Here is a 26854-nt window from a genome sequence, read left to right as displayed (position 1 = left end):
AATTGTCAAGGGGAACATTTACCTTAAGAGGACTTTAAAGAGAATTAAGATATATAAGAAGTGGTTTTACAGAAGGCTGTATGAGCTCTGGTCTTTGTTCTACAGCAGGGGTGAGCAATTAATTTCTACAGGAGGGCCACATGAAAAATCTGAACTGTGTTCGGGGGCCGAAACAACTTTACTTAAAAATAAAATGAAACAGTGATGGTTGTTGTGGGTTTTTCAGGCTCTTCGGCTGTGTTCTGAAGGTTGTTCTTCCTAACGTTTCGCCAGTCTCTGTGGCTGGCATCTTCAGAGGACAGCACTCTGTGCTCTGGTGTAGTTGGCTTATTAAATACTGCACTCCCTAGCCAACTACACCAGAGCACAGAGTGCTGTCCTCTGAAGATGCCGGCCACAGAGACTGGCGAAACGTTAGGAAGAACAACCTTCAGAACATGGCCAAAGAACCCGAAAAACCCACAACAACCATTAGATCCCGGCCGTGAAAGCCTTCGTGAATACATTGAAACAGTGATGCTATGAATGTTTTTATTTTAAACTTGTTAATCTTCACAAATACTAAAGAGGTTTTTTGCGGTACGTTAAAGATAACCAACTGATCAAATTTAGACAAAAAACTATAAATGGTTTTGATGATCAAAACTGTCCACGGGCCGGACAGGGGCGGCTTGTGGGCCATATGTGGCCCTCGGGCCACACTTTGCCCAGGTCTGTTTTACAGTATATACACTACACCACACTGGACTATTTGCACCCTACCCTTCTGGACGTTCACTTTGTAGGCACCATGCCCTTACTTTCTGCACTTCTGAATTACCCAATTTCTGAAAGAAGTGTTGCTTGAGCATAGCTATATAATAACAGCTTCTGTGGCCTTGGACAAGCTGCATAGCACCAGGTGCCCCCAGAAAAAGAGAATGGGAAAATATCCTGAGCATTTTGAGTATCCATTGAGAAAACCCTTTAAAAGGGTCAGCATAAGTCAGAATCAACTTGATGGCACACAATTATTGTTCTTATTCTGTAACAACACAAGAGCTATTGTGATGTAGCGGATGGAGTGAGCAACTAGGACTTAGGACATCGGAGTTCAAATTCCTGCTCCATCATGGAAATTCCCTGGCTAGGGGTGGCAATGGTTAAACCACTCTTTAAATATATCACGTAGCTCGAAAACCCTGTTAGAGTAGACATTAAGTTGGACGTGACTTGATGTCAGATAACAACATATATAACAACACTGGATCAGGAGTTCTCTCGTTCCCAAACGTGCTAGAATTGACTGCTGGCAGTCACTCAGTGGGGTGTATGCACAAAGATGTATTCGCATCTTTCTTAATGTTTGATATGTTTTCAGACTAAGTGCTGGTACTGCATACAGGTTTCCAGGCAAAGACAAAAAGCAAGAAAGAATAAAACGGAGCAGGGACAGAGTACTGACGATTTTAATGCAGCTTTCCAAAAGAAACGAAAAAGAAGAGAAACCACACGTCTTCTGTAGAGTTGTTAAAATCCTTTTCGTTAACCATTGAACTGAACTGAGGGAGACACGATGTCTCGGGAAAACAGAGTTACCTTCTTTTAAAACCACGGACCCTCGAAAACACCAGAGTATGAGAAGATCTCCAAAAAGCAGGAGGTGGAATTCCCCTCACCAAGCGCCGGCCCGCTCGCTCGCTCGCTCGCACCCACCCACCCCGTCCCTCGTTATTGTTGTCCACAGTGTCTCCAATTACCGCGGCTCTCCTGGTATCTGGACCCGACCATCCTTCCTCTGGTCGCGTCCCCTCCCCTCCCGCTCCCGCTCCCTTCCTCCGTCCGGTGCTGCCTGCCAGACATATGGGATCAATCAGAGCTTAAGCCACGGTGCCGATGTGTTTGCGCGGGGAATGTTGACAGCCTGGCAGACACCGGAGGGGCTCTGGTGGTGACAAGGAATCTAAGTCAGCAACAACTTCAGCACAGAGAACGCGAGAGAGAGAGAGAGCGTGTGTGCGTGTGTGTGTGTGTGAGAGAGAGAAGGTGGGGGGAAGGAGGGAAGACATTCATATCTCGAGTAGAATTCTCTCCCCCCCCCCTTTTTCTTTCAAAACACTTCGAGGGAGGGCTTGAGAGGGGCGGCGGCGAGCCAGAGTTTCATTTCTAGCGGAGACGCTGAACGGAGGCGAAGCGCGCGAGTGTGTGTGGAGACTGAGGGAGAGAGACTCTCGCTCCACGTGCGCGCCAAAGGAGGGACGCGTAGCTCGTTTGGTGCGCGCGGTCCCCACGACTCCGGGGCAAAACAGACCGCTGCTGAGGGGGGGTGTGGGGGTGTGTGTTGGGGGGCCCCGTCGGGTTAGGGGGAACAGGTCGCCCAGGGCAAGCGAGGGCCACCAGGCGTCTCCTCGCCGCCTTCGAGCGATGTGGCCCCTTCTGGGCGCGTACTTGTGGGGCGGCGTGTCCCTGGTGTGGGGCTGGGCGCCTCCGCCGCCCCTCTCCCTCTCCCGCCCCCTCAACCTGAGCGCGCTGGCGGCGCTGGCGGCGCCTCCTTCCGGCTCGGCGGCGGCCGGGGCGACGCTCTTCCCTCGGCCGCCGGGCGCGGCGGGCTCGGCCAGGGCCGAGGGGGGCCGCGTGGAGAAGCTGGGCCGGGCGTTCAAGGGGCAGGTGAGGCGGCTGCGGGAGCGGAGCGGCCGCCTGGAGCTGGTCTTCCTGGTGGACGAGTCGTCGAGCGTGGGCCAAGCCAACTTCCTCAGCGAGCTGCGCTTCGTCAAGAAGCTGCTCTCCGACTTCCCGGTGGTGCCCACGGCCACGCGCGTCGCCATCGTCACGTTCTCGTCCAAGACCCATGTGGTGCCCCGGGTGGACTACATCTCCCCGCCGGCCCGGCCGCCGCCGCCGCCGCAGCACAAGTGCGCTCTGCTGAGCCGGGAGATCCCGGCCATCGGCTACCGAGGGGGCGGCACCTACACCAAGGGCGCCTTCCAGCAAGCGGCGGTGAGTGCTTGGCTTCGCGGGGACTCCGCTTCACCACTCCGAAGCGACTTGGCTTCGCAACTCGCGGCCCCGAACCGCGGGTTTTAGGAAGCCGGTGTGGTTCAAGGGCGATGGATGAGGACTTGGGAGATCTCGGTTCAAGATCTGTGCTGCTGCTGCTGGGACGTGGAAGTTTGCTGGGTAACTTGGCCGAGACTCGGGATCTCAGCCGAAAGGACCAATATGGTCCGGAAATCTGTAATGTCACTGATCTCTGCGTAGTTGTCAAGGCCACGTTTGCCACTTGGAGGTCGTCTTTTTAGTGACAACTTGCAAACCTCTCAGTACTTAGATAGGTTGGTCCTCAGGCGATGGAAACCCGGTGCACCCTGCCTGTCAGAATGTACACGGTGCACATACATCCTTTTGAGAGTCCATCCAGGTGGTGGAGTTGGAGGTAGTCCTGCTACAAAAATACCAAAATGGATTAGTTAGTGCATCTCTCCTACAGATTTGTTGGGAGAATAAAATAGTATGTACTGTGAAAATCAGAATAAACTGCTGTTCCCTGTACAGGATTAAAACGGGGGGGAGGGAATTACAAAAATAAGCTCAGTACAGTCTGCAGTGCTTCCCCCCCCAAGTCTAAAGAAATTGTCTTGTCCACAAAAGCTCACATTAAAACATAGCAATTAGTTTTTAAGGTGTCACAATGTTTTTGTCTTCTTTATTTTATTTTATTTTTTACTTTGGTTTTATCTGAAATACTTTTTTCTGTAGATCTTCCAGGTTCTTTAGCTATCAGGTTTTTCCCATAAGTCTTTCCCTGTTGTCCTTGCATGATCAGCGGTAACAACCAGGGCTTTTGATGCCGAGTGAGGTGGTCAAAAATATTCTAGCTTCTTGTATTTTACATGTTTTATGATTTCTTTGTCTTCACTGATTTGCTTTACTCCCTCTTGGTTGGTGGTCCTCTTGATGCAGGAAATTCTTAGCATTCTGTGATAAATCCATGCTTTAGATCCTTCCTTTTTATACTTGCCTGTGTTAAAGTCCATGATTCCATGTCCTACAGTCCTATTGAGAATACATAGCACTATATGTGCATTCTCAAAATTTATTTTAAGTTCTTGTTAGACATTTTACATGCTCAGGGCCATCTTTGTTTCGACTTTGTGTAGCTATAATCCCGCCAGTTATTCATTTCAAGATCATTATATTTGCCACACTTGCACACTATGCATCCTTAAGTGTTTTTCTTGGTTTTTACCTTGAGCATGTTTTTCTTAACTGAATAGTCTTTGCAGATCATTTAAACTATCAACTAGCAATACTGTTTTGTCTCCATATCAGAGGTTGTTGTGGCCAACGTAGGAGCTTTGGAGAGCCAATTACTTTGCACAGAGACATTGCATGGAGGAAGAATACTTCCCCACCCCCACGCGACCCCTGCCACAGTGGTCTCACTCCAAATCAGGTCTCTCATAGCTGCTTGTAGCCAAAAAAAGAATTAAACCGAGAAATCAGATCTCAGATACCTCATATCACATCTAGTTTGGTCCTTGTTTCACATATTTAAGCCAAGCCACATATTACTTTGTAGTGACACTCAACAATATTTCAGTGTCCACTTCACTACAGAATGCAATAAGGTGCTGTCCAACCCCCTCCCTAGATAGCTGTTTTTCCATAGTACTTTCTTCTCAGATGTTTCCCTTACAGAGTTCCAGACTAGTGATGGGGAGATAAATATGGCTCTGGAAGGAACACTAGAACATAAAATCATCCGAAGACAATTTCAGGGAAGGAGCAGCCAGGAGAGAAAGGACTGAACACTGTTTTTCCTTTTGACCCCCCCCCCCCCTTTTTAAAAATATATAGCAAGATACTGTGCCCAGTCTGGAAGCTGATGAACTGTCATTCTCTATAATCATGTATATTGAGCTCGGCTGTCTGTCACAAGGTGTAGAGAAATCAAACAATATACAGTGGTGCCTCGCATAGCGAGGTTAATCCGTTCCGGATTAACCTTCACTATGCTGAAGCATCGTTGAACGGGGCAGGGATTTCCATTGGAACGCATTAAACATGGTTTAATGCGTTCCAAATGGGCCAAATACTCACCGTTCAGCGAAGCTTCTTAATGGCCGGCAGCCATTTTCGCGGCCTTGCCTCGCTTAACGAGGGTGCGAAAATGCTGCGCGCGGCCATTTTGGGCCATTTCCGGGCTTCCGGCGGCCATTTTGGCCGCCGAACAGCTGATCGTCGGGCTTCGTTTTGCGAAGATCGGTAAGCGAAACACTTACCGGTCTTCGCAAAGCAAATTTTCCCCGATTAGAAAAACGTTAAGCGATCGCATTATTGATCCGAAAAAATGGATCGCTATGCGATTTTGTCATTATGCGGTGCGCTCGTTAAGCGAGGCACCACTGTACTGTCCAAACATCTGTGACTGAGGATCTGAAGGCAGTATTGCTAGTTGATAGTTTTGTATTCAGTTGAATACAAAAATTGCACTTATGTTAGCGAAGTGATGAACATGTGTATCTGAGTCAGACCTTCCTGATCACAAGAAGACCATTGATAAGACTAGTAACTAATGTACTCCTTCAGCATGCTCAAGGGCTTTGTGGGCAGAAAGTGAATGGCAGTTGGTTTTAAATCCAGTGTATACTGAAGCAAATGCAGGCTTTACGTTTAAATTAGAGGACGTGTGTAACCTCTCTATGCCTCACTTGCACTATATATGTGAGTGTCTTTTATCAAGGATACAAGGTAGAAAAAAACCCTTGAAATCATGAGCAATTGTCCATCCAGTATAGGGTTTATCCTGTGAAAAATTCTCAGCCTGTGACAATAGTAAGATATAAATGTTCTAAGCGAATAAATTTGAGATCCTGAAAAAAAATCAAATAACAAAATACTTTCTACTATTTGTCAAAATGTTGCATATATAGGCAGTACGTACTTGCAGCATATTTCCATTCCAAAAATTTTGCGTCCACTAAATCTTTATTGGGTCAATTATGTGTGGGATCTTTCATTAATTGGCTGAGACGCCATATGCAACCACTGAGGCTGATCTTGGAAAGCTGCTTTGAAGAAGAAAGGCTATAATATGTTAAATTCCCCCATAATAGAGGTGCAACAGCATGATGCTCTGACTGGAATCTTGTTGTGCAGTGTAAACCACACGGCTATGATGACATCATCAGTCATGCCTGCTTTGAGGGAATTAAAAGCTTCCTATCGCTCCCCCATGTTCTGGGCAGCCCTAGGATTACCCTTCATCCTGGGGAAGCCTTTGGGAGCTGTGGAATGGGAGGGGAAACTTTTAATGCCTGAAAATCAGTGGAATTGGGATCATCAGCACTAGTTTTCAGACATTAAATGCGTTTCACCAAAGTAAATCCCATTGATGCTCACTTTCGCACAATGGCCAGAATCCTTTCAGTTTCCTTTCAGAAGCTTAATATGCTTCTCTGTGTTTGTGTGTTGTGGGGAGTTCATCATGTTTTCTTCTGGCTGCACCTTCTCACACTGTGTTGATTGCTACTGTATGGAGGCCCTTGAATTGGGGGATAAATTTTTTGAGGGCATAGGAAAACAAGGTACTGTAAAGGAAAGTCTGCAATCTAAAGAAGAGAAACAAAATATATGGGCAGCCAAAGTTTTATGACGGACATTTCCACTACTGAAGAAGTGTAGCTTGTCTTTTCAGCCATGAGACCTCCCACTGTAAAATTTAGGAACCAAATGTATGGCTTTGTCCCATTACTTTGGCCAAAGCCAAACCCCTTTCAAATCAGCTGGCAACGTACTTTTTCCATTGTGCTTGTGATTAAGACATGTCATGCACCAACTTAATACTAAAGCGGTGGTAGTCAAGTTGGCACAAAACAAATTCCTGAGTCCATATTGGGGCTGATCAAAAAAGACATAAAAGAATATGCAGGTTTTCAAGATTACCATCTTTCCATTAGGGAAGATGTCACAAAAATGAATTGGGGAAAAGGGAATATCTTGATTTTAACTCTGTGCAAATTGCACATTATTCTGAAATATAGTGGAGGAAGCAGGCTTCAGAACATAAAATGGGATTCCTCAGGAGATGCAATGGTGTGAGATTTCACCTGGAAATCTAATGCCATTGCACTGCATTATAAATGTTGTAGATAATTTTAGATACAAGATAATATGTATATAGCATATGCTGGAAAGTTATAATAATATATTTAGGAAATTCTATTTTGACCTCAGTTTTCCTAAAGTTGGCTTAAATCCAATTCTAGTCAGTCATGTTAAAGTTTCAGTGAAGCTGATGGTAGAAAAACTATATTTTATTGGAGGTTTTTTTGGCAGTGGCAGATATAAAAAGGATGCTAGTATGGTATGATTGTATGGCACAACTACTTCAGTGAAACTGATGCATAAAAATGAGGGATAGATAAAGAATTGCTGTTTTCTTGATCACAATATATTTGATAGTGCACAGCATACATTCACTGAGCCAGTTATAATCTCTTCTCTCTTAATATTTAATACACAGTGGTGCCTCGCTAAACGATGATTGTTCAGTCAAAATCACTGTCTTGTGAAAACATCATTTAGCGAAGCACGATTCCCCATTGGAATGCATTGAACTCGATTTAATGTGTTCCAATGGGGAAGGATCGTCGTCATCCAGTGAAGATCGCCCATAGGAAAGCCACTTTGCGAAGTGCCGATCAGCTGTTTAGATCGGCATCTAGCGAACAATGGGGCTGAAAACACCCGTTTAGCGAAGCTGTCAAAATCATCATCCAGCGAAAAATAGGTCCCCAAAAAAAGTGTCTTGTGAAGCACAGACTGAATCATCGTCCAGCGAAAATCACCCATAGGGAAAGCCGGTTTGCGAAGCGCTATAGCGCTTGCAAAAAGTCATTGTCTAGCCATTTCCTCATTCTGTGAGGCAATCTTCTAGCAAGGTACCACTGTAATTAGGCATGTGCTAAGGGTCTCTATATTCTGAGTCTTCCGGACAACAAATTACACTACAGATACTAAAAGTGCTATGCAGCCCTAATATAGAATATGAAAATACTTCTTTATGTTAAAATGCTATTATTGGAATCAATGGAGAAACTTTCACTTCAGTGAGACAACCATCTTTTTTTTTTCCTGTGACCTATTATGCTTCCATCCTCTATTTTCAAACTCTATTGTATTACCTCCATGTGTGTGTGTGTTTGTTTGTTTTTTGGCTAATATTCCTTGAATGTTTTTGCATTTCCTTTGTGGTGTTCCTCTGTTGCTGGTTTTAAAATTGTACAGATATTCATCTCATGCCCCAAATTTCAGCATAATTACTTTGTTACCTGGAAGGGGGGGGGCTTTCAAGAAGCTCTGAGAAGTGACTGGATGTCTACTTCAGGTTTTTTGGAGACTGGATGACTGCAGCACCTCTAATGCAAAAACCCACCACTCCTGGAGGTGTCTGTGACAAACCCAGACCTACTGGGATATGCCACAGTTTCACTAAGCTGCCACCAACCATTCCCTATAAGAAGTCACACAGACCAGGGATGGATTTTTAACAAATAAAAGAACAAGGTTTATTAAATAACACACAGGAAAAATAAAAGGATCAAGTGAATAAGATACAGTAACGTGGCTTAGTCTCAATCATACATACACACAGTTTGGTTCACACAGAACACTTAACTTGAAGCACAGACCCTGAACCTATCAGTTCTGGCTAACCATACAGACACCTGAACCTATCAGGTTGGTACTGACTGACACACAGTAGTACCCTGTCTGACACACAGACTCCCACTCAAGCTTCTTCTCTCAGCTCGTCTCCAGCTTCTCCTAGCTTCACCACACAGGCTTCACATATATATACAGTACAGCCCCTCCTCCTGATGTCCCGCCTTCCACTCCCCATAGGATGGAACTTTCCCTCCAAACCCATGACAGACAGGTAACATCAGTGCTGTATGTAACACCTCCCCTCTTTATAAGTTGTTTTGTAGGGGGAAAGCTAAGGTGCTTTTCACCAAAAAACAACCTGGACCCAAAACAAACAAAAACAGTCATATAATAACATACAATACCATACTTACTTATACTTACACTCTAAGTTAAACATTTACCATTAACAATACATCAAGTTACCTTTATTCATACAAACCAACATGTTTAATAAACAGGCACATTTGACTTTTTGTCATCAAAATATATACATAGTCCATGTTTCTTTCGCCGTCTTCATTGACAAGGCGTCAGCAACACAGTTCACTGACCCTCTGACCACCTTCACTTCAAAGTCATAGTCTTGCAGGTTTAAAGCCCACCTCATAAGTTTACTATTGTGGGTTTTCATTGTCTTTAACCATTGCAGTGGTGAATGGTCAGTGCACAGAATAAAATGTCTTCCCCAGATGTAAGGCTTGGCCTTCTGGATCGCGTAGACTATGGCCAGGCACTCCTTCTCCACGGTTGCCAAATGTCTCTCACCTTTCTGGAGTTTCCTACTCAGGTAGGACACTGGATGCTGGTCACCATTCTCATCCTCCTGGCAAAGAACTGCTCCTACCCCGCTGTTAGACGCATCGGTGTAGATGATGAACTCCCGGTCGAAGTCTGGAGCACGCAGCACTGGATAGTTGATGAGCGCCTGCTTCAACCTCTGGAACGCCTCCTCACAGTCGCTGGTCCACGGGATGCGGTCATCAGCCTTCTTCCTCGTCAGATCGGTCAGCGGAGCCGCAATCTCGCTAAACCTCGGGATGAACTTTCTGTAGTAGCCCACCAACCCAAGAAATGATTTGACTTTTTTCTTGGTGTTGGGTCTAGGCCAATCACGAACTGCTTCTATCTTAGCCTCTAGGGGTTTTATCACTCCTCCCCCTACTATGTGACCCAAGTATTTTATTTCTGGGCTACCCAGCTGACACTTGCTCGCTTTGCAGAGCCTAGGCCAAAGCACTTCCTCCCCTGGGTCAAAGCGCCTCTCCCTGGCTCTCTGGTCATCCCAAGCTTTCTTTCTGACCTTTTGAGCTTGCAGGGTCTTTGCTGCTAGCTCTAGGTTTCTCTTTAGGTCATTCCTTAAAGAGTCTATATATGTCACAACATCTTGTGGGTCATCCTGGGTGATCTGCTCCCAATTTTGTTTGATCAAATCAAGGGGCCCTTTCACCCTCCTCCCAAACAAAAGTTCAAACGGACTGAACCCGGTACTGGCTTGTGGCACTGATCGATAAGCAAACAAAAGGGATTGCAGCTTCTGGTCCCAATTGTTTGGATTCTCTGCCAAGTAAGCCCTAATCATGCGCATTAGAGTCCCATTGAACTTCCCAGTTACCCCATTACTTTCAGGGTGATAGGCAGTGGTTTCCTTGTGTTTAATTCCACAGATTTGCCATAAGCGTTTCATGAGCTTCGATGTAAACGATGCGCCCAAATCTGTGATTATTTCTGAGGCAAATCCCATCCTGGACATATACCCCACCAAGGCATCTGCCACTGTGTTAGTTTCAATGTTAGTCAAGGGAATGGCTTCAGGGTACCTCGTGGCATGGTCCACAATGGTGAGAATGAACCTGTTCCCCCTCTTTGTGGCCTTGGGCAAAGGTCCCACAATATCCACCCCTATGCATTTGAACGGAGTGTCAATCACAGGCAAAGGGCACAACTTTGCTTTGGTCCTGTCGCGGCTATTCCCCTGCCTTTGACCCACATCACATTGTTTACAGAATTCTTTGATCTGCTTCCCTATTTCAGGCCAGTAAAAATTCTGTGTGATTCTCTGCTGTGTTTTGTTCACCCCTAAGTGCGCAGCAAACATGTCAGAGTGCCCCCTTTGTAAGATCATGGGGCGATACTTTTCAGGTACCACTAGCTGACTTCGGATCCCATCTCCCCCTTTTGAGATATTCCTCAGGGTCTCTCTATACAAAATTCCCTTTTTCTCTAGAAATCTCACTGGGGTTTCAGGTGTTAGCTGGGCGTCAGTCACCTGTTCAAAACACTTTTGGAGAGTGGCGTCTGCCTTTTGCTCTTGGCCAAATCGGCTGTCTGTGGTTAAGGTTTCCACCACAGCTTCTGAACTCCCCTCTGCTTCCGTCTCTGGCTCATCAGTACCCCCCTGAACTGTCCCCGTGGTGGCTTGTGAACGTGTAATCACTAGCACCCGTTTCACATGTTCAGCCAGGTCATTTCCCACGAGCACGGCTGCTGGCAGAGTCGATGAAATCGCTAGCCGCCAAACTCCCCTCCAGCCTTGAAAGTTCACAGGTACCTCCGCTACTGGCAGTGAGATCACCTGCCCCTCAATCCCTGCCACCTTCATGCTCTCATTTGGGATTATATATTCCCTAGGAATAATATCTGGATGGCACAGGGTCACCTGGGAACAAGTGTCCCTCAACCCCCGATACTGATGGTCAAGTATTCCTACATCCACCCCTGCTGTTTCAAACAACGGAGAATCTGTTCTCACGAGCAAGCAGCGCTTGACCTCCACAAGAGGACCATTTTCCTCAGCCTGATCAGCAGATGTAACTGTTCCCGATTGAGTAGCCATGGCAACAGGCTCCCTCAGTGACAAGGAGCTTTGCTCTTTCTGGACACAGAACACAGCTTTTGGCTTGGTTCCACTCGAATCCTGAGGCACAATTCCTTTTAGCTGCTTTAATTTCTCACACTCTGAGATTAGATGGCCCTTTCCCTGACAGAAATAACATTTTCTGCTATATTTTGAGTCTTTCTCATCTTGTTTTGGTTTTCCCTCCAAAATCTGAGGTCTTGGTTTCATGTCTGAGGGCTTCCCTTCACCATGGGCCCCTCCCCCTTGCTGGCTTTTCCCTCGTCCCTGAGAGTACTTGCTGTAGGTTTCTTTAGGTTTCCCCATCGATTTCCCCTCACCCAAGGGCTTTCTTATTTGGGAAATAAAATCTGCGATCTCGGCTGCTTCTGCCACAGATTTCGGTTTCCTTTCCCTCACCTGGAATTTCAGTTCCCCATGCAGGACTGAATAGAACTGTTCCAGCGCCATCAAGTCTTTAAGCTGCTGAAAGGTCTCTGTCCCCTCCTGAGATAGCCATTTCTCTAGCAGCCTCACCAATTGGGCCCCCACTTGGGTAAAAGTCTGCTCTAGTTTCTTGGTGATTGACCTGAATCTTTGCCTCAGCTGTTCCGCATTTATCCCGTGTCTGGCAAACACCAGTTTTTTAAACTCTGCAAAATCTTTCATCAGTTCCTCTGGCATCTCTGCATAGACTTCTGCAAGGCTGCCACTGATTAAAGATCGCATGATGGTCATCTTCTCAGTTTCCCTTACTGAGAAGTCCACAAACGCTCTTTCCACTAGGGAAAAGAACACTTCAGGACAATCTCCCTTGTGGTACACAGGGAATTTCTTCAGGTCAGCTTTAGACAATTGGCCTCCCTCAGAATCCCTATTGTTATTATTGTTCTGATTCATCAGTTCCAATTTTCTCAACTCAAACGCCATCCTTTCTTTTTCCAGAGCAATTTTCTCTCTCTCTAATCCCAATTCAAATTGTCTCTGTTTCTCTCTTTCCCTTTCCTCCATTTCAAATTGCCTCATCCTCAGTTCATGCTGTTGGACTATGAGCATTTTTCTGAGTTCTGGGTTCTGTTCTCCCGTGCTGTCACCCTGCACTGAGCCAAATTCATCCTCAGAACCTTGGTCAACCTGGGGGTCTTTCACTTCACCCATTTCTGCCATTTGGCTTCGAGTCAAGGGCATAATCCCCCCCCCCAGAACAGGCTGCTTTCAAAAGTCAAGCCTCAAAATAAAGCGACCACTTTTTTTTCTTTTGCCTCAGAACCAGCTTTCTATAGATTACTGCTGTTCTTCAGCACTAACTTGCAACAGTTGCGAGCCAGAGTCTACCCCCCTCTGCTAGGCCTCTCAGCAGGCAGGCTAAATCACTGTTACTTTACAGTTTTGCCTCAGCTTTTTTTCCCGCCAAAACAGGCTGCCTCAGAGCTCCCTAATCTAGTCCCCAGTTGGCACGTTCTTCCACTAGCGCACCTCCCCGTGAGGTACACCTAGAAGATTACCTACGCGCCCTCAGATTGTCCCTGACTAGACCCCCCTTGCTCTGGGCACACTTGCCAAGGCTTTGCTGGACCACTGGACAACTGGACCAGTCATATCCCACACGCTGGACACCAATCAATGTGACAAACCCAGACCTACTGGGATATGCCACAGTTTCACTAAGCTGCCACCAACCATTCCCTATAAGAAGTCACACAGACCAGGGATGGATTTTTAACAAATAAAAGAACAAGGTTTATTAAATAACACACAGGAAAAATAAAAGGATCAAGTGAATAAGATACAGTAACGTGGCTTAGTCTCAATCATACATACACACAGTTTGGTTCACACAGAACACTTAACTTGAAGCACAGACCCTGAACCTATCAGTTCTGGCTAACCATACAGACACCTGAACCTATCAGGTTGGTACTGACTGACACACAGTAGTACCCTGTCTGACACACAGACTCCCACTCAAGCTTCTTCTCTCAGCTCGTCTCCAGCTTCTCCTAGCTTCACCACACAGGCTTCACATATATATACAGTACAGCCCCTCCTCCTGATGTCCCGCCTTCCACTCCCCATAGGATGGAACTTTCCCTCCAAACCCATGACAGACAGGTAACATCAGTGCTGTATGTAACAGTGTCTTCTTCCAACATTGGGAGGGTGGGACCTCTTATGCTTCATTTCTTTTTAACTGCCTTGGGGGACCACCATGAGGTCTAGAGAGATCTGTCATGCCCTTGCAGGCTGCATGTGGCCCATGGGCATGTGTGATCGCTCTCTATTCTTTAAGTCCGAGAGACGTCCGTGGTCCGCTCCGCCTTTTTTCATCTATGGCGGATTGCCCAGCTGCGTCCATATCTTGATCGGGGCACCCTCACTACTCTAGTACATGCACTCGTAATCTTGAGATTAGACCATTGTAATGCACTCTACGTGGGGCTGCCTTTGAGGCTGATGCAGAAATTTCAGATGGTCCAGAATACGGCAGCCAGGCTACTTAGTGGGGTGAGAAAACACCAACACATCTCCCCCACTCTGGCTGCTTTGCACTGGTTGCCCATCCGTTTCCGCGTCGACTTCAAAGTGCTAATGATCACTTATAAAGCCCTAAACGGTTTGGGACCTCAATATTTGGCAGATCCTCTTCTCCCACCCAGATCTGCCCGAATCACCCGCCATAGCCAGCAGGGACGGCTAAGGGGCCTGACGCCGAGAGAGGCTTGGAAGGAAAAAACTAGAAACCGGGCCTTCTCAGCGGTGGCCCCTCGGCTGTAGAATGCCCTGCCAACAGAAATTTGGCTGGCACCCTCGCTGGGTGTTTTTAAAAGACAATTAAAAACTTGGCTATTTAGGCAGGCCTTCCCTCCAGTCAGCTAAGTCTTTTTATTTCTTCTTTCCTTATCTTACCCATCTTGCTAATTTTTTTTCTTAAATTAATTTTTAATTAATATAGTAACTGTATTTTTAATGATTATATATATTTTATATTGATTTTTATGTTGTAAGCCGCCCCGAGTAGACATGGTCTAGAGGGGCAGGGTATAAATTTAATAAATAAATAAATAAATAAAAATAAATCATCATTCTACTCACATAGCTACTATAGTTCTGCGCTCTGCTTTGACTGGAAGGGTTTTTTTTTAAAAAAAAAAAGCTAAAAATGCTGAAATGTGTGTCAAAGTATATCATATAGACTGTCTCTACACTGGGATGCAGTTTTTTTAAAACTAGTAATCATCTTTATCATCATTGTAGAGTTTCCCCAGCTATAATTAGCAGTATAAGACTACGTATTCCAGTTGATGTTGAATGGAAAAAAAGACAAGCATGGCTAATAAGGCAGCCAACTGTGTGTATGTCTATAATGGCAGTATTGTGAGAAATACTGTATATGATCATTATTTTCCATGCAAATGAATATATAAATTATCTATGAGTTTCATTTATCATATAGTTCTTATTATGTTCCACCAATTTGCTTCTGGTAGGGTTTTTGAGGTATATAAGGAGCAATTTGTGGGGGAATGCCCCTCCCCAACGTTGTTAAGCTGTTGGCTGAATCCAACACAATTCAAGGGTCAGTTTACTATTGCTACTCTCTGGTTAGTTGCTATGGTCTAAGATAAAGGTAAAGGTTCCCCTTGACAAAGTGTCCACTCATGTCCAACTCTGGGGGGGTGGTGGTAATCCCAGTTTCCAAGCCATACAGCCAGCATTTGTCTATAGACAGTTTCCGTGGTCATGTGGCCAGCGCGACTAGACACGGAACACAATTACCTTACCACTGTGATGGTACTTATTTATCTACTCACATTTTTACATGCTTTCACACTCCTTAGTGGCAGGAGCTGGGACAAGCGATGGCGTCGTGTGGATTTGAACTGCTGATCTTTCGACCTTGCAGCCTAGAGGCTTTTGTGGTTTAACCCACAGCACCACCACATCCCTTTGCCATGGTCTAGTGGTACTTTAATCCAAGTCCAACAGTCCATCTACTATACTACACTAACTCTCATTACATTGTTAATAACAGTAATTACATGCCGCCAAGTTGATTCCAACTTATGGCAACTTCTTTGGGGATTTCTTAGGTACAGAGTACGCAGAAGTAATTCACTGTGCCTTTTTTCTGGAGGTGTTCTGGGATCATATAGCCTGCCCAAAGTAACACTGATTCTTTTCCTTGGAGGCACAGTGGGGAATTGAATGTCTGATCCTTCACTCTGTAGCTGACTGCTCTAGCTCATTAAGCTATTCAGCCAGCTCATCATATAGTTACAAACTAATTTTCTAAATTCAGTTATTCACCTTTATCTTTTTAAAAAAATAAATGAAACTCCTTAGGTTGGTTGGTTGGTTTTGTTTGGCTTCTCAAGAAATTTCTTGCTAACAATGGGAAAAGCTACTGGCTTGTTTTATCTCAAGAAAGGCAGCCACATTGCTGTTGCTGGCTGATCTGAAGGAAGGAATGCAATTAGTTATCTTGCTAAGTGGTGTTAGAAAGAAAAATAGCTGACGTTTTCCTGGTCGGCTTAAGAGAAACATTTACTGAGAAAACAGACTTTGAACTGAAAGGTTAATCAATTGCAAGATGTTGTGGAAACTAATTGCATGGTTAATTAAGAGTTAAACAGATTGTCCTTATATTATTGCAACCCTATATACAACATACAAGGGCCTTGTGGCCTTTGTCCCACCTCCTTGTATGTTGTATACACTTCTCCTTTGAATTACATGGATCTGAGCTGCAGATTCTTTTCAATAAATCAGCGTTTCAGTAGATAAATATTCAGTAAATACTGTGTTGCTATTCACCTCAGGGAAGTGGCCTGAATCACAGAATTGTAGATTTAGTTGGAAGACAACTATAAGGCCGTCAAGTCCAACTCCCTGTTCATCGTAGGAATCCAAATCTGACAGATGGTTGTCTAGTTTTTCTGTTGAATGCCTCCAGTGTTGCAGCACTTACCACCTCCTTAGGTAATTGGTTCCATTGCGGTACTGTTCTAACAGTTGAGAGGTTTTTCCTGATGTTCAGCCTAAATCTGGCTTCCTGTAGCTTGAACCCATTGTTATGTGTCCTACACTCTGGGATGATCAAGAACGGGTCCTGAGAAAGGTGGGTCTTGGACCTCCAGAGAATCCTGTTGGTGGTGGTGCAATGGCCTCTGATCTGATGGTGGTAGCCTGACTGGCATGGCAGTTCTACATGGTGGCCAGAGAGAGTGTTGGGTCATGCTGGGAGGCTGACACGGTTCCAGGGAGGTCTTTCTGTGTGTGTGTGTGTGCGTGTGCGTGTGTGTGTGTGTGTGTGTGTGTGCGTGCGTGCGTGCGTGCGTGTATGTGTGTGTGTGTGCGTGCGTGCACACACGCACATGCGAATCAACTGTTTATTTGTACTTACATTTTAGGAGGCATATAAGTTGTACACAGATTTTGAACTACACAGGTATCTGGCACCCCTAACTACAGCATTGCTGAAGGGAGAATTACATAGGGTTTGTTACTCTCTGCAGTTTCATGCATTTGTGGTAGTTGTGAAATGGAGCCCACATGGGTACAGGAGTCCTACTGTGCTACATTCTTGTTCATATTATAACATTTAGACCATTCAGGCATAAACTTACATTGCTTCACAGTTAATAAATTAAGTGAAATTACTCTTTGCCACAGCCATCCTAATATGGTTCTTTTGCTATTGTGCACATGCCTTTCTGAACACATGTGCTTTCCTTTTTCTTGGATTATTCTGCCATAGCAAACACATTTCATATTTCTGATATGTGCTTGTTAAAACAAAATGAAATACAGGGAGAGGAAAGTTTTTCAGATATGTTATATAGTAGTTGATAATATCAGAAAAGGTCAGGTGGATTAAAATATTTTTAAATGATAAAGGAAATATTTTTCTTTTAGTAGATGTTTTATATAAATGGGGATTTTTTTGATTGTTAAAATACTTTTTCTCTTTTTAAAAGCCTTATTTATGATAGCTTTAATTTAGTATGTTACACTTGAAAGAAGTCATTATGGAGTAAGGGTTGTATATTCTAATTATGCCATATAAGACAATGGCTGAAATCCTGTTTCTTTGCATAGTAAGTAGCAAGTTGTTGTTGTTTAGTCATTAAGTCATGTCTGACTCTTCGTGACCCCATGGATCAGAGTACGCCAGGCCCTCCTATCTTACACTGCCTCCCAGAGTTTGGTCAAATTCATGTTGGTAGCTTTGATGACACTGTCCAACCATCTCATCCTCTGTTGTCCCCTTCTCCTCTTCCGTTCACTCTTTCCCAACATCAGGGTCTTTTCCAGGGAGTCTTCTCTTCTCATGAGATGGTCAAAGTATTGGAGCCTCAGCTTCAGGATCTGTCCTTCCAGAGAGCACTCAGGGTTGATTTCCTTCAGAATGGATACGTTTGTTTTCTTTGCAGTCTAGGGGACTCTCAAGAGTCTCCTCCAGCACCACAATTCAAGAGCATCAGTTCTTCGGTGATGAGCCTTCTTTATGGTCCAGCTCTCACTTCCATACATCACTACTTGAAAAACTATAGCTTTGACTATGTGGACCAAGGTGATGTCTCTGCTTTTAAAGATGCTGTCTAGGTTTGTCATTGCTTTCCTCCCAAGAAGCAGGCGTCTTTTAATTTCATGGCTGCTGTCACCTTTCTGTCCATGGAGTTTTCTTGGCAAAGATACTGGCTTGCCAGTTCTTGCTCCAGGTGGATCGTGTTTAATCAGAACTCTCCACTATGACCAACGGCATAGCCAATAGCTTCTCTGAATTACTCAAGCCCCTTCACTACAACAAGGCAGCAATCCATGAACGGGTAGCAAGTAGAGTAGACCTAATGAATCAGTGGTGCTTTTGTGAGCCAATTCCTCCATAAATTCTACTGTCAATGGTCCTACTCTAGTTGCAACTTGCTATGTTACAGGGATGGGGACTTGCAACTTGCAACTCACTGTCAAGTCGCATTTAAATTACACCAGCGACTTCACTTGGAGTTTTTCCAAGTTGCTTGTCAGGTTCCCCTACCTCCCCTCCCACACCTCCCTGCTCCTGCTGCCAATGCATGGCACTGTCCTCAGAAGCAAGGCACCTGCTTCTGAGTATGCCCAGAAATGGCACACTTTGCTCTTGCTTCTGGGCATGGCCAGACTTCTAACCACGCCCAGAAGCTGCAGGCCTTGCTCCTAGAAGGGAAGCTGAGCTTACTGCTTGCTTTTGAGGACAGTCGTGTATGACAGCAGGAGAAAGTAGGCAGTGTGGAGGGGTGGCAGTGGGGTTGTGGGGGCATGTCAGTGGCAGGTAGGCAGTTGCATGGCAGTGGCAGGAGCAAGTAGGCGGCAAGAGGGACAGAGGCCAGGCCCACTGCTTCTGGGCATGCACCTGTCCCCTCCCAGCCTCCATCCAAGAGTTGGGACTTGGAAACAAAGACTTGGGACTTGAGTCTTGTTACCAAAGTCTCAGGCTTGGACTCGGGACTTAAGTCTAAAGACTAACCAACATCCCTGCTATGTTAAGCAACAGGATTTCAACCAGCATGTTCATATAGTCTTTTATTTTAAAATGTGTAGATAGAGTCTAACAGTTCCTGGATTGGGCCTCAGTTTTACGAAATGTCACAGGCTTCTGTGTAGATTTTTTAGGTTTCCCCTAGTACTCAGTATACAGTAGATCTGGTAGACAGAATCAGAAAAATCTGTAGTTGGTTCTCAAATTGGGTTATCATTTCTAGAGATTAACAGCAGTTTATAGAGATGAGAAATAACAAACCTCATCAACTCCATTTTCAAACTCTAACTGAAGTTGGTTCTGAAGCTTTTTATTTTGTCTTATTTTGTTTTATCTTGACATTATATGATAGTGTTATGAGGTTCTGAAACTCCTATCAAAACCCCAAAGATTGCTTTCAATAGTTGTCTCAAATTATGTTTATTCCTTTAGACTCCTTGAACATCTCAGATACCTCAAAAACTCTAGCTATTGTCCCTCAGCAACTTTGTGTAGACAAAGCCAAGTCCTTAATTCTCTCTACAAAATGCACTTTCAGATGCTGGCAAGAATCATATTCCTTATAACACTCAACTGTATCTCCCCAGGGAATTTGTTCCTATTCTAAACCAGTGTCTGGTATCAGTAATGGACTGAATGAGGGCAAGCACACTAAAACTTAATCCAGACAAAATAGAGGTGCTCTCAGTTAATTGAAAGGCAGATCAGGGAGTAGGGATTCAGCCTGAGTTGCATGGGATTACTCTACCCCTGAAAACCCAGGCTCACAGTTTGGGAGTATTCTATGATTCATCCTTAGTTGTGGCAAGGAGTTCTTTTGTACATTTAAATCCAGTGTTCCAACTGCATCCATCTTGAGACCCCTGATTTGACTACAGCAACACTTGCTTTAGTTACAATTTGAATTGCTGAAACATACTCTGTTTAGGGCTGCCTTTGAAGATAGTTTCGAAACTTCAGTTGGTGCAAAATGCTGCAGCCAGATTGCTGTTACAGCAGCTTCAGGGGCTGCTAGTCTATTCTGAGCTCAATTCAAAGTGCTTGGCATGGGTTCAGGTTATTGGATGCACCGTATCTTCCTGTATAACCTTCTTCGTGCCTTAAGATCTTCTGGGAAAACCCCATTCTCAGTCCTGTCCCATTTACAGGTATGTTGACAGAAGCCTGAGAGCCTTTTTGATGGCTGCCCCCCATGTTGTGAAATGTTCTCCTCTAGAGATGGGGGTATTCATATTCATATATGAATATCCCTACAAAGCTGGACTTAACAAGGGTCTGGCCCCTGCGGCCTGACCATCCACTCAAGTGTCCTGCTGCGGTGCTGATCTCGCTCATCCTTCCAGTCATGCTCAGAGTGCTGCTCTCTTCCTGCTCAGCTGGCCATTTGGTAGCTGTGCAGGGAGGCTTGTCCTTCCTGGAATGGCCAGCCAAGCAGGAAGAAAGTGGCACTCTGGACGCGATTGGAATCAGCGCTGCAGCAGGATGCATGAGTTGATGGTCTGGTCCCAGAGGCTGGACTCTCGTTAAGTCCAGCTGCGCTGGGATATTCGTATTTGTATTCATATACGAATACCCCCACCTCTCCTCTCCTCTGTAAGGCTAGGCTTACCTCCTCTCTCCTGTCCTTTCAACAAGTGAAGACCTTTCTCTTCAGACAGGCTTTTAATATCCAATTTTAACATAGTTAGCTGCCTAACACTAGATGCTTTATATCTTTTCAAGGGCTTTTAAATTTTTTTAAAATTGTTTTTAGATTCATTTTTTAGCATTATCCTGTTCAATAACTTTTTAATGACTGTAGTAATTGCTGTTCATTTCACTGATGCTGTGAACTGCCTTGAGTCCCTTCACCAGGAGAAAGATGGTACAAAAATGCAATAAATAAATAAATGTAAATCAATTGCATTTAAATCTGGTTGGCAGAGGTTTATATCCTGTAGCTTATGACTATAAACAAATGGCACAATATCAATGTGATATTTAACAGTACAGTATTTGTTTATCTGAACAGTTCGGCACTCATACATTACAAATCTTCCAAATGACTTTTGTGTTCAATATATCCAAGGCCAAAGTCCTGTTGTTCCAGTCCTTTCTTTTCTCACTCACATTCTGTCTCCAATGACATCATCTGCCATTCCATTGACTGGGCAAGAAAAATAATGTGAACTTTGATGTCCATGCAACCACCCCTTTGCTCCTCATCATGTCACTTCTTCCTACAGGCCCTTCCTTTCAGTTCCTTTAGCTAAAAATGCTGACTTGTATTTTTGGTTACTCTCTTTTGCTGAAAACTTCTCTCTGGTCTTCCCATGATGCACTGCAAATGAATTCACAACTCGATTTCCAAAATAATGGTTCTTCTCTGTGTTGGCTGCCCATCCTCTTCTGCATCTGGCACAAATGCCTTGTCCTTCTAACCTCCTCACAGGACTGCCTGACCCCTTCTTTCCTCCCTTATCTCCCTGTCCATATCCTGCAGTCTCCCTGCAGTACCTGACTTTCTCCTTCATTGTCTCTTTTATACCTGGAGTTATCTCTCATCATTTCTGAATACCTGTGCTCTATCCTTTGTTTCACATTCTTCAGATTCATTGAGGGAAGTCAGCTATTCCATGAAAGTTTTGGCTCCAAATCTATCCCCAGGCCCCATGCATTCAAGCTTGAATATGTATAACTACATTGTCTTATATTTCTTTCCAGTAAATCAAGAATCAATAACATTGTACAAAAGGGAATGGAACACAGCAGTGGTAGGAAGAGGGGAAGCAACTTCAGAGCTGCTGTATTCCGTTCTCTCGTTCTCCAGCTATGTGGGGAAAAAATCAGATAGGTGGCTTGGCTGAGGGAGGTGTAGACCACCATTAACAGGCCTGTGCTTCAGCTGTCCATGTCTTTTCCCTCTCCCTCTCCCTCTCCCTCTCTATGGCATTTATAATCATGTACCATCAAGTCAATTCGGACTTATGGCAACGCATTCCCACGGGGGACATTCTTGGACAGTGCCACTTGCCCAAGGCCACACAGGCTGTCTCTTCTCCCTGGAGGCACATTGGAGGATCGAACTCCCAAACTCTGGCTCCACAGGCAGATGTCTCACTCACTGAGCTATTCCCTGCTATATTCCAAGATCTTAGGGTGGTACAAAACAATAAAACCAATATAAAACAATTCAGTACATGAAAACAATTTAAAACAGGTAAAACAGCATATATTAAAAACAACAGTAGCAGAGGAGTCTCTACAGTCTATTAAAGCTATGATTGTTAAGCCATGTTAAACTTGGCACTGAAATTAGCTTAATATCTGTCTGTCTGTCTGTCTGTCTGTCTGTCTGTCTGTCTGTCTGTCTGTCTGTCTGTCTGTCTGTCTGTCTGTCTATCTCAGTCTCTTGTCTGTCTGTCAAACCTTTAAAACTTGATTTGTATAGAAAAGTCAAGCTATAAAATCATACATCTGCCATCTTGGGGTTTGAAGTTGCTTTAATTGCTCTTTTTATTTCACACCTTCATTTGTTCTATTGCAGATTGGGTGGTTATAGGAATATTATGTTATGTGAACAAATGTGTTGCAGCTCACTTCATTGATTATTTTCTATTATTGTTTCCAGTATAGCTGAATGGTACACATTGTTTCCAGTATAGCTGAATGGTACACATTGTTTCCAGTATAGCTGAATGGTACACATTGTTTCCAGTATAGCTGAATGGTACACATCTCATAAACATTGACAATTCTTTGTTTGTCTTTAAGCCAAGAATATGTAGTACTCCGAAAGATGCTAGGTGACAGATCTCCAGGATGTAGATTTGTAAATTTTAAATTTGAAAATTTTAAATTGTGATTTAAATCAATTTGATTTGATATAAATCAAATTGAATTGATTTAAATCACAATTTTAAATTTAAAAATCAGATTTTAAATTAAAAAATTTTAAATGTAAATCATGATGTAAATAATTTGCTTTTTAAAAAATTATTGATTTGTATCCACCCTGTAGCTCTCACATCTATCACCACAGATTGTACTGCTGAGGGTTGGGGTGGCTGCAGTCCAGCATCATCTGGAAAGCCATACACTACTGCTTTAAATTTCAGTTCTATAGCATAAGCTTGAGTGGAAGTCCTGCTGAACTCAGTCAAACTTCAGACCATCTGAGTTGACATATATAGGATTGCGGTGTTAGATTCCCTGTCCTCCTGAACAATAAAAAAGACTAGTTGAGAAATTACAGGGAAGTGTTGATATGTTTGTTGTCACACTTCTATTCACATGCATCAATACGGTTGTCTGTGTAGTTCTCAAAGTATACATATTAAGTTATCTCCATTACATCTCTTATTTTGAATTGAGAATTACTTAAAACTGTAAGATTTACCAAGTGTATTGAATATTTATAGCCTCTGTACAGCAAAAATAATAGTTTCAGACATTGGTATTTTGTACTTCTTTTGACCTTTTCAAAGTTCAATATCAATCTTTCAAAAAAGAATGTTAGCAAAGGTTCAGGACATTCAAGGTCTTGCTTGTGTATCATATGTTTTGGACACAATCATTTCAGCTGCTATTCCACAGTCCCTGGAATGAAGCCACAGTCTGTTGTTTTCCTTTAGCACCAACACCCATCCACCTTGTGGGTCCACTACTCAGAGAAAGCGGAGTCTGCCAGAACGGTCTGACTTTTAGACAGCCGGAGCTTAGTTGAAACATTAAACTGAAGGAGTAATAAAAGATGTGAAAAATCTACTGAAAATGCTAAAATGTATTGCGCATGTATAACTCCCTTGTTTGTATTTAGCAAATTTTGGTCCTACATTAGATTAGTATTGGCAGCAAATTACATTTACAGTTGAATTCTGGAGAAATACGTAGAAGGCTGAAGTGGAAGGCAGATCTGTGTTTGAACATGGGCCTGTTCAAAAGCAGGAATAATGCTGTTCTCATTATTCAAGAAGAAACAACCCTTCCTAGCAGTCCTACAGAAGTTTATAGATCTGAGGGCAGAAAAATAGAAGCCTGTGTTCATCACAGCTGGCATTTATCACAATAAATAATTCCAGACTGAAACCAAACAATCATTAATAATTGGATCAGCATTCATTGGATACAAACTTTCCATTGTTACAATAATTCCAGGCAACATCAGCTTGTTTAATTCTATAAGCTTTATGTATCTATATTGCTTCTATGCTCCATATACATAAAAGACTTCAAAAAGTAACAAGTCAAAATGTATCGAAGACAGTCTTACAGCTATGAGATAAGCTGTAGGCACAGATACTTTAAAACTCTTTCTTTACAACTTGTAAAAAGATGCAGGTACTAAAACTTAAGTTGTAGACAGATTTTAAGTCATGTTTGAATTCAAAGCACAGGAGCAAAAGCACAATTAAAACATCAAAAATAATATTTTAAATTTAATTTTAACAATGAAAGAGCTTATAGCCTAAAAAAGGCAAATACAGTATAAAAACAAAAGACGGATAATATATTTCTGTAACACATCATTTAAAAGTGAAAAAGCATTAGGTAAAGGTAAAGGTAAAGGTTCCCCTTGACAATTTTTGTCCAGTCGTGTCCAACTCTAGGGGGCGGCGCTTATCCCACTCTTAAAGCCATAGAGCCAGCGTTTGTCCGAAGACAATCTTTCCGTGGTCACATGGCCAGTGTGATTTAGACACGGAACGCTGTTTACCTTCCCACCGAGATGGTCCCTATTTATCTACTCGCATTTGCATGCTTTCGAACCGCTAGGTTGGCGGGAGCTGGGACAAGCAACGGGCGCTCACTCCGTCGCGTGGATTCGATCTTACGACTGCTTGGTCTTCTGACCCTGCAGCATAGGCTTCTGCGGTTTAGCCCACAGCGCCACCACGTCCCATCAAAAGCATTACTTTTAAGTAATCTTTCATCTTCCTTAAAAAGCATGGGAAAATATCAAAGTTGTTAAAAGTAAAAAAATATATAAAGTAAAATGCATTACTTATTCTCGAAGCATGTTAAGAACATACACAGGAAAAAAAAAATACATGTTCTAAATGTTCACCCTGCCGAATCAATTAAAGCCTATGGAGAAAAATCCATGATGTTTGTTTTCTCTGTGTCCAGCTGCTCTGCTACATGATAGTTGTTGATATCCAGCATGTGTAACCCAGTGTTGAACTGTTTTGTTTTGATGAGGTGAATGCCTTGTGCATGTGTATTCTATTTTCCTGTATTTATAACTCTTTAAGCTTTTTTCACTTTCTCCGTGTATGTGAACAAACCTTATCTGCAGGGCCAGCATGTTCCTGGAAGTCCAGGAAAAAAATGGAAAATTTTATGGTACCCCCAATTTATGTGACTCTAGGGGTCTACTATTTCATATTTGACAAACCAGCATTATTTTGTTTTTCATTCTAATTTTGTATATTGCTTTTACAAACTTCTAGAATTCTAATAATCTGTAATTCTAAACCCTTAGACTAATAAGACCTTATTACATTAAGCTTTTAGAACATTAGATCATTACAAACTTGATCTATTATGATCGCTAGTAGGGTGTACTACTAGCACTATTTTTATATTTTCACCATAAACAATTATACTCATTGCATCATTCAACCTTTAGTTTACTTCCATGCTAAACTAGTAGACATGAATGAAATTCTTCAAACCAGTGTCATTGAACTTGTTCTCAGGATTAACTGGAAAGCAGCCGATTGTTTTGAAAAGCAGCTGATTGTTTAGAAAGGCAATGTAAACTATTGCTCCAATCTGTACTCTTAAATATACTTTAATTTTCATGGCAACTTTTTCTACACTCCCTTTAATTGTTTTAATACTTCATAAGCACAAAATATTAAATGTTGACTGATGGATTCAAGCTCCCTCACTTAGATGTGATTTTTGCTTGAAATACCAGTCTGTCATCCTCCAGTTTCTATCTAATGGTAAAAACCTAGGTTTAAATCAGGAGTGGACAACATGCAGCCCATGGGTTGCGTGCAACCTGCAAGACTTCACATAAGGCCCCCAGTGTCCCCCACATTTCCCCCAAATGATTTAATATTAAGATCTTTAAAAGTGACTCAAAAAAGCCTTGTGCTCTCTAAAACATTTTCACATGTTTTAAGGTCCCCCAGTTCGTCTGCTTCTAATTTTATCTCATACTTTTAAAATGTTGGCTACTAAAGGTGAAAGGAAGTTTTTTCAATTTAACTCCCCCACCACCTGATTTTTTTTAAACCTGGGGATGTAGGATTTGTGGAAGTGGAGGGGTTGTTACCAGTGAATCCTTTGTCTCTTACAGTGACTAAAATCCTGTGGTAAGTTACACTGCAGTTATGAAGCGATGTAATGTGGTGCTCCTATCTTCGTTGTCATCTTGTTATTAACCTTGCACATTTTCTGGATATTTGTGTGCATTGACATAATGTGGTGTCATTGTCAAAGACTTGTCATGGTAGAAGGCTTAGTGTTATGCAGCAATGCTCCCTCTATGTCCAGGCTTCTGTCTATGCTTCAACTTCTGCTTTGCTCCTTTTGCATAACTCTATTCTCTTCCCATGACCCCTTATCTATATGATAGAAGCTTGTTTAGGAAAGTAGAGCCTGTTTACACCAGGTATTCTGAGTAGAAGTTCAAGGTTAGCCACCAGGTAAAAGAGTATCCAAGCTAGATATCTCTTGTGTTTAAACTTAGATATTTGGTTTTGTTATCATTTTGATCCTTAATGAGATGTTTTGTTATAATTTTGTCAGTTAATGATCAGGAATGGGGAGTTAAGTCGATTCAAACTCAGCTGAGGATTATTCCCCCCAATGGCTCG

At 43.2% G+C, this 26854-nt stretch overlaps 1 protein-coding gene across 3 annotated transcripts in view; it reads left to right on the top strand.

The window, feature by feature from the left end:
- The first annotated feature begins 2121 nt into the window (after positions 1-2121).
- The window catches only part of SVEP1 (sushi, von Willebrand factor type A, EGF and pentraxin domain containing 1), a 160449-nt gene continuing 135716 nt past the window's right edge, over positions 2122-26854 (top strand). For 2 of the 3 annotated variants that reach the window (XR_013541414.1, XM_072992019.2), the window contains exon 1: positions 2255-2976. Coding sequence is in view for 2 of the 3 variants with exons in the window: in XM_072992019.2 (XP_072848120.2) it covers positions 2404-2976 (573 nt within the window). In the remaining variant the exon portion in view is untranslated. Of the gene's footprint in view, positions 2977-26854 lie in introns of all 3 variants that reach the window. The other variant, XM_020791136.3, reaches the window with a different exon arrangement.

Source organism: Pogona vitticeps, chromosome 2 (assembly GCF_051106095.1).
Source record: "Pogona vitticeps strain Pit_001003342236 chromosome 2, PviZW2.1, whole genome shotgun sequence".
NCBI lineage: Eukaryota > Metazoa > Chordata > Lepidosauria > Squamata > Agamidae > Pogona > Pogona vitticeps.
Note: the sequence above shows the minus strand (reverse complement) of the source record. Positions and strands in the feature narration are given on the sequence as shown.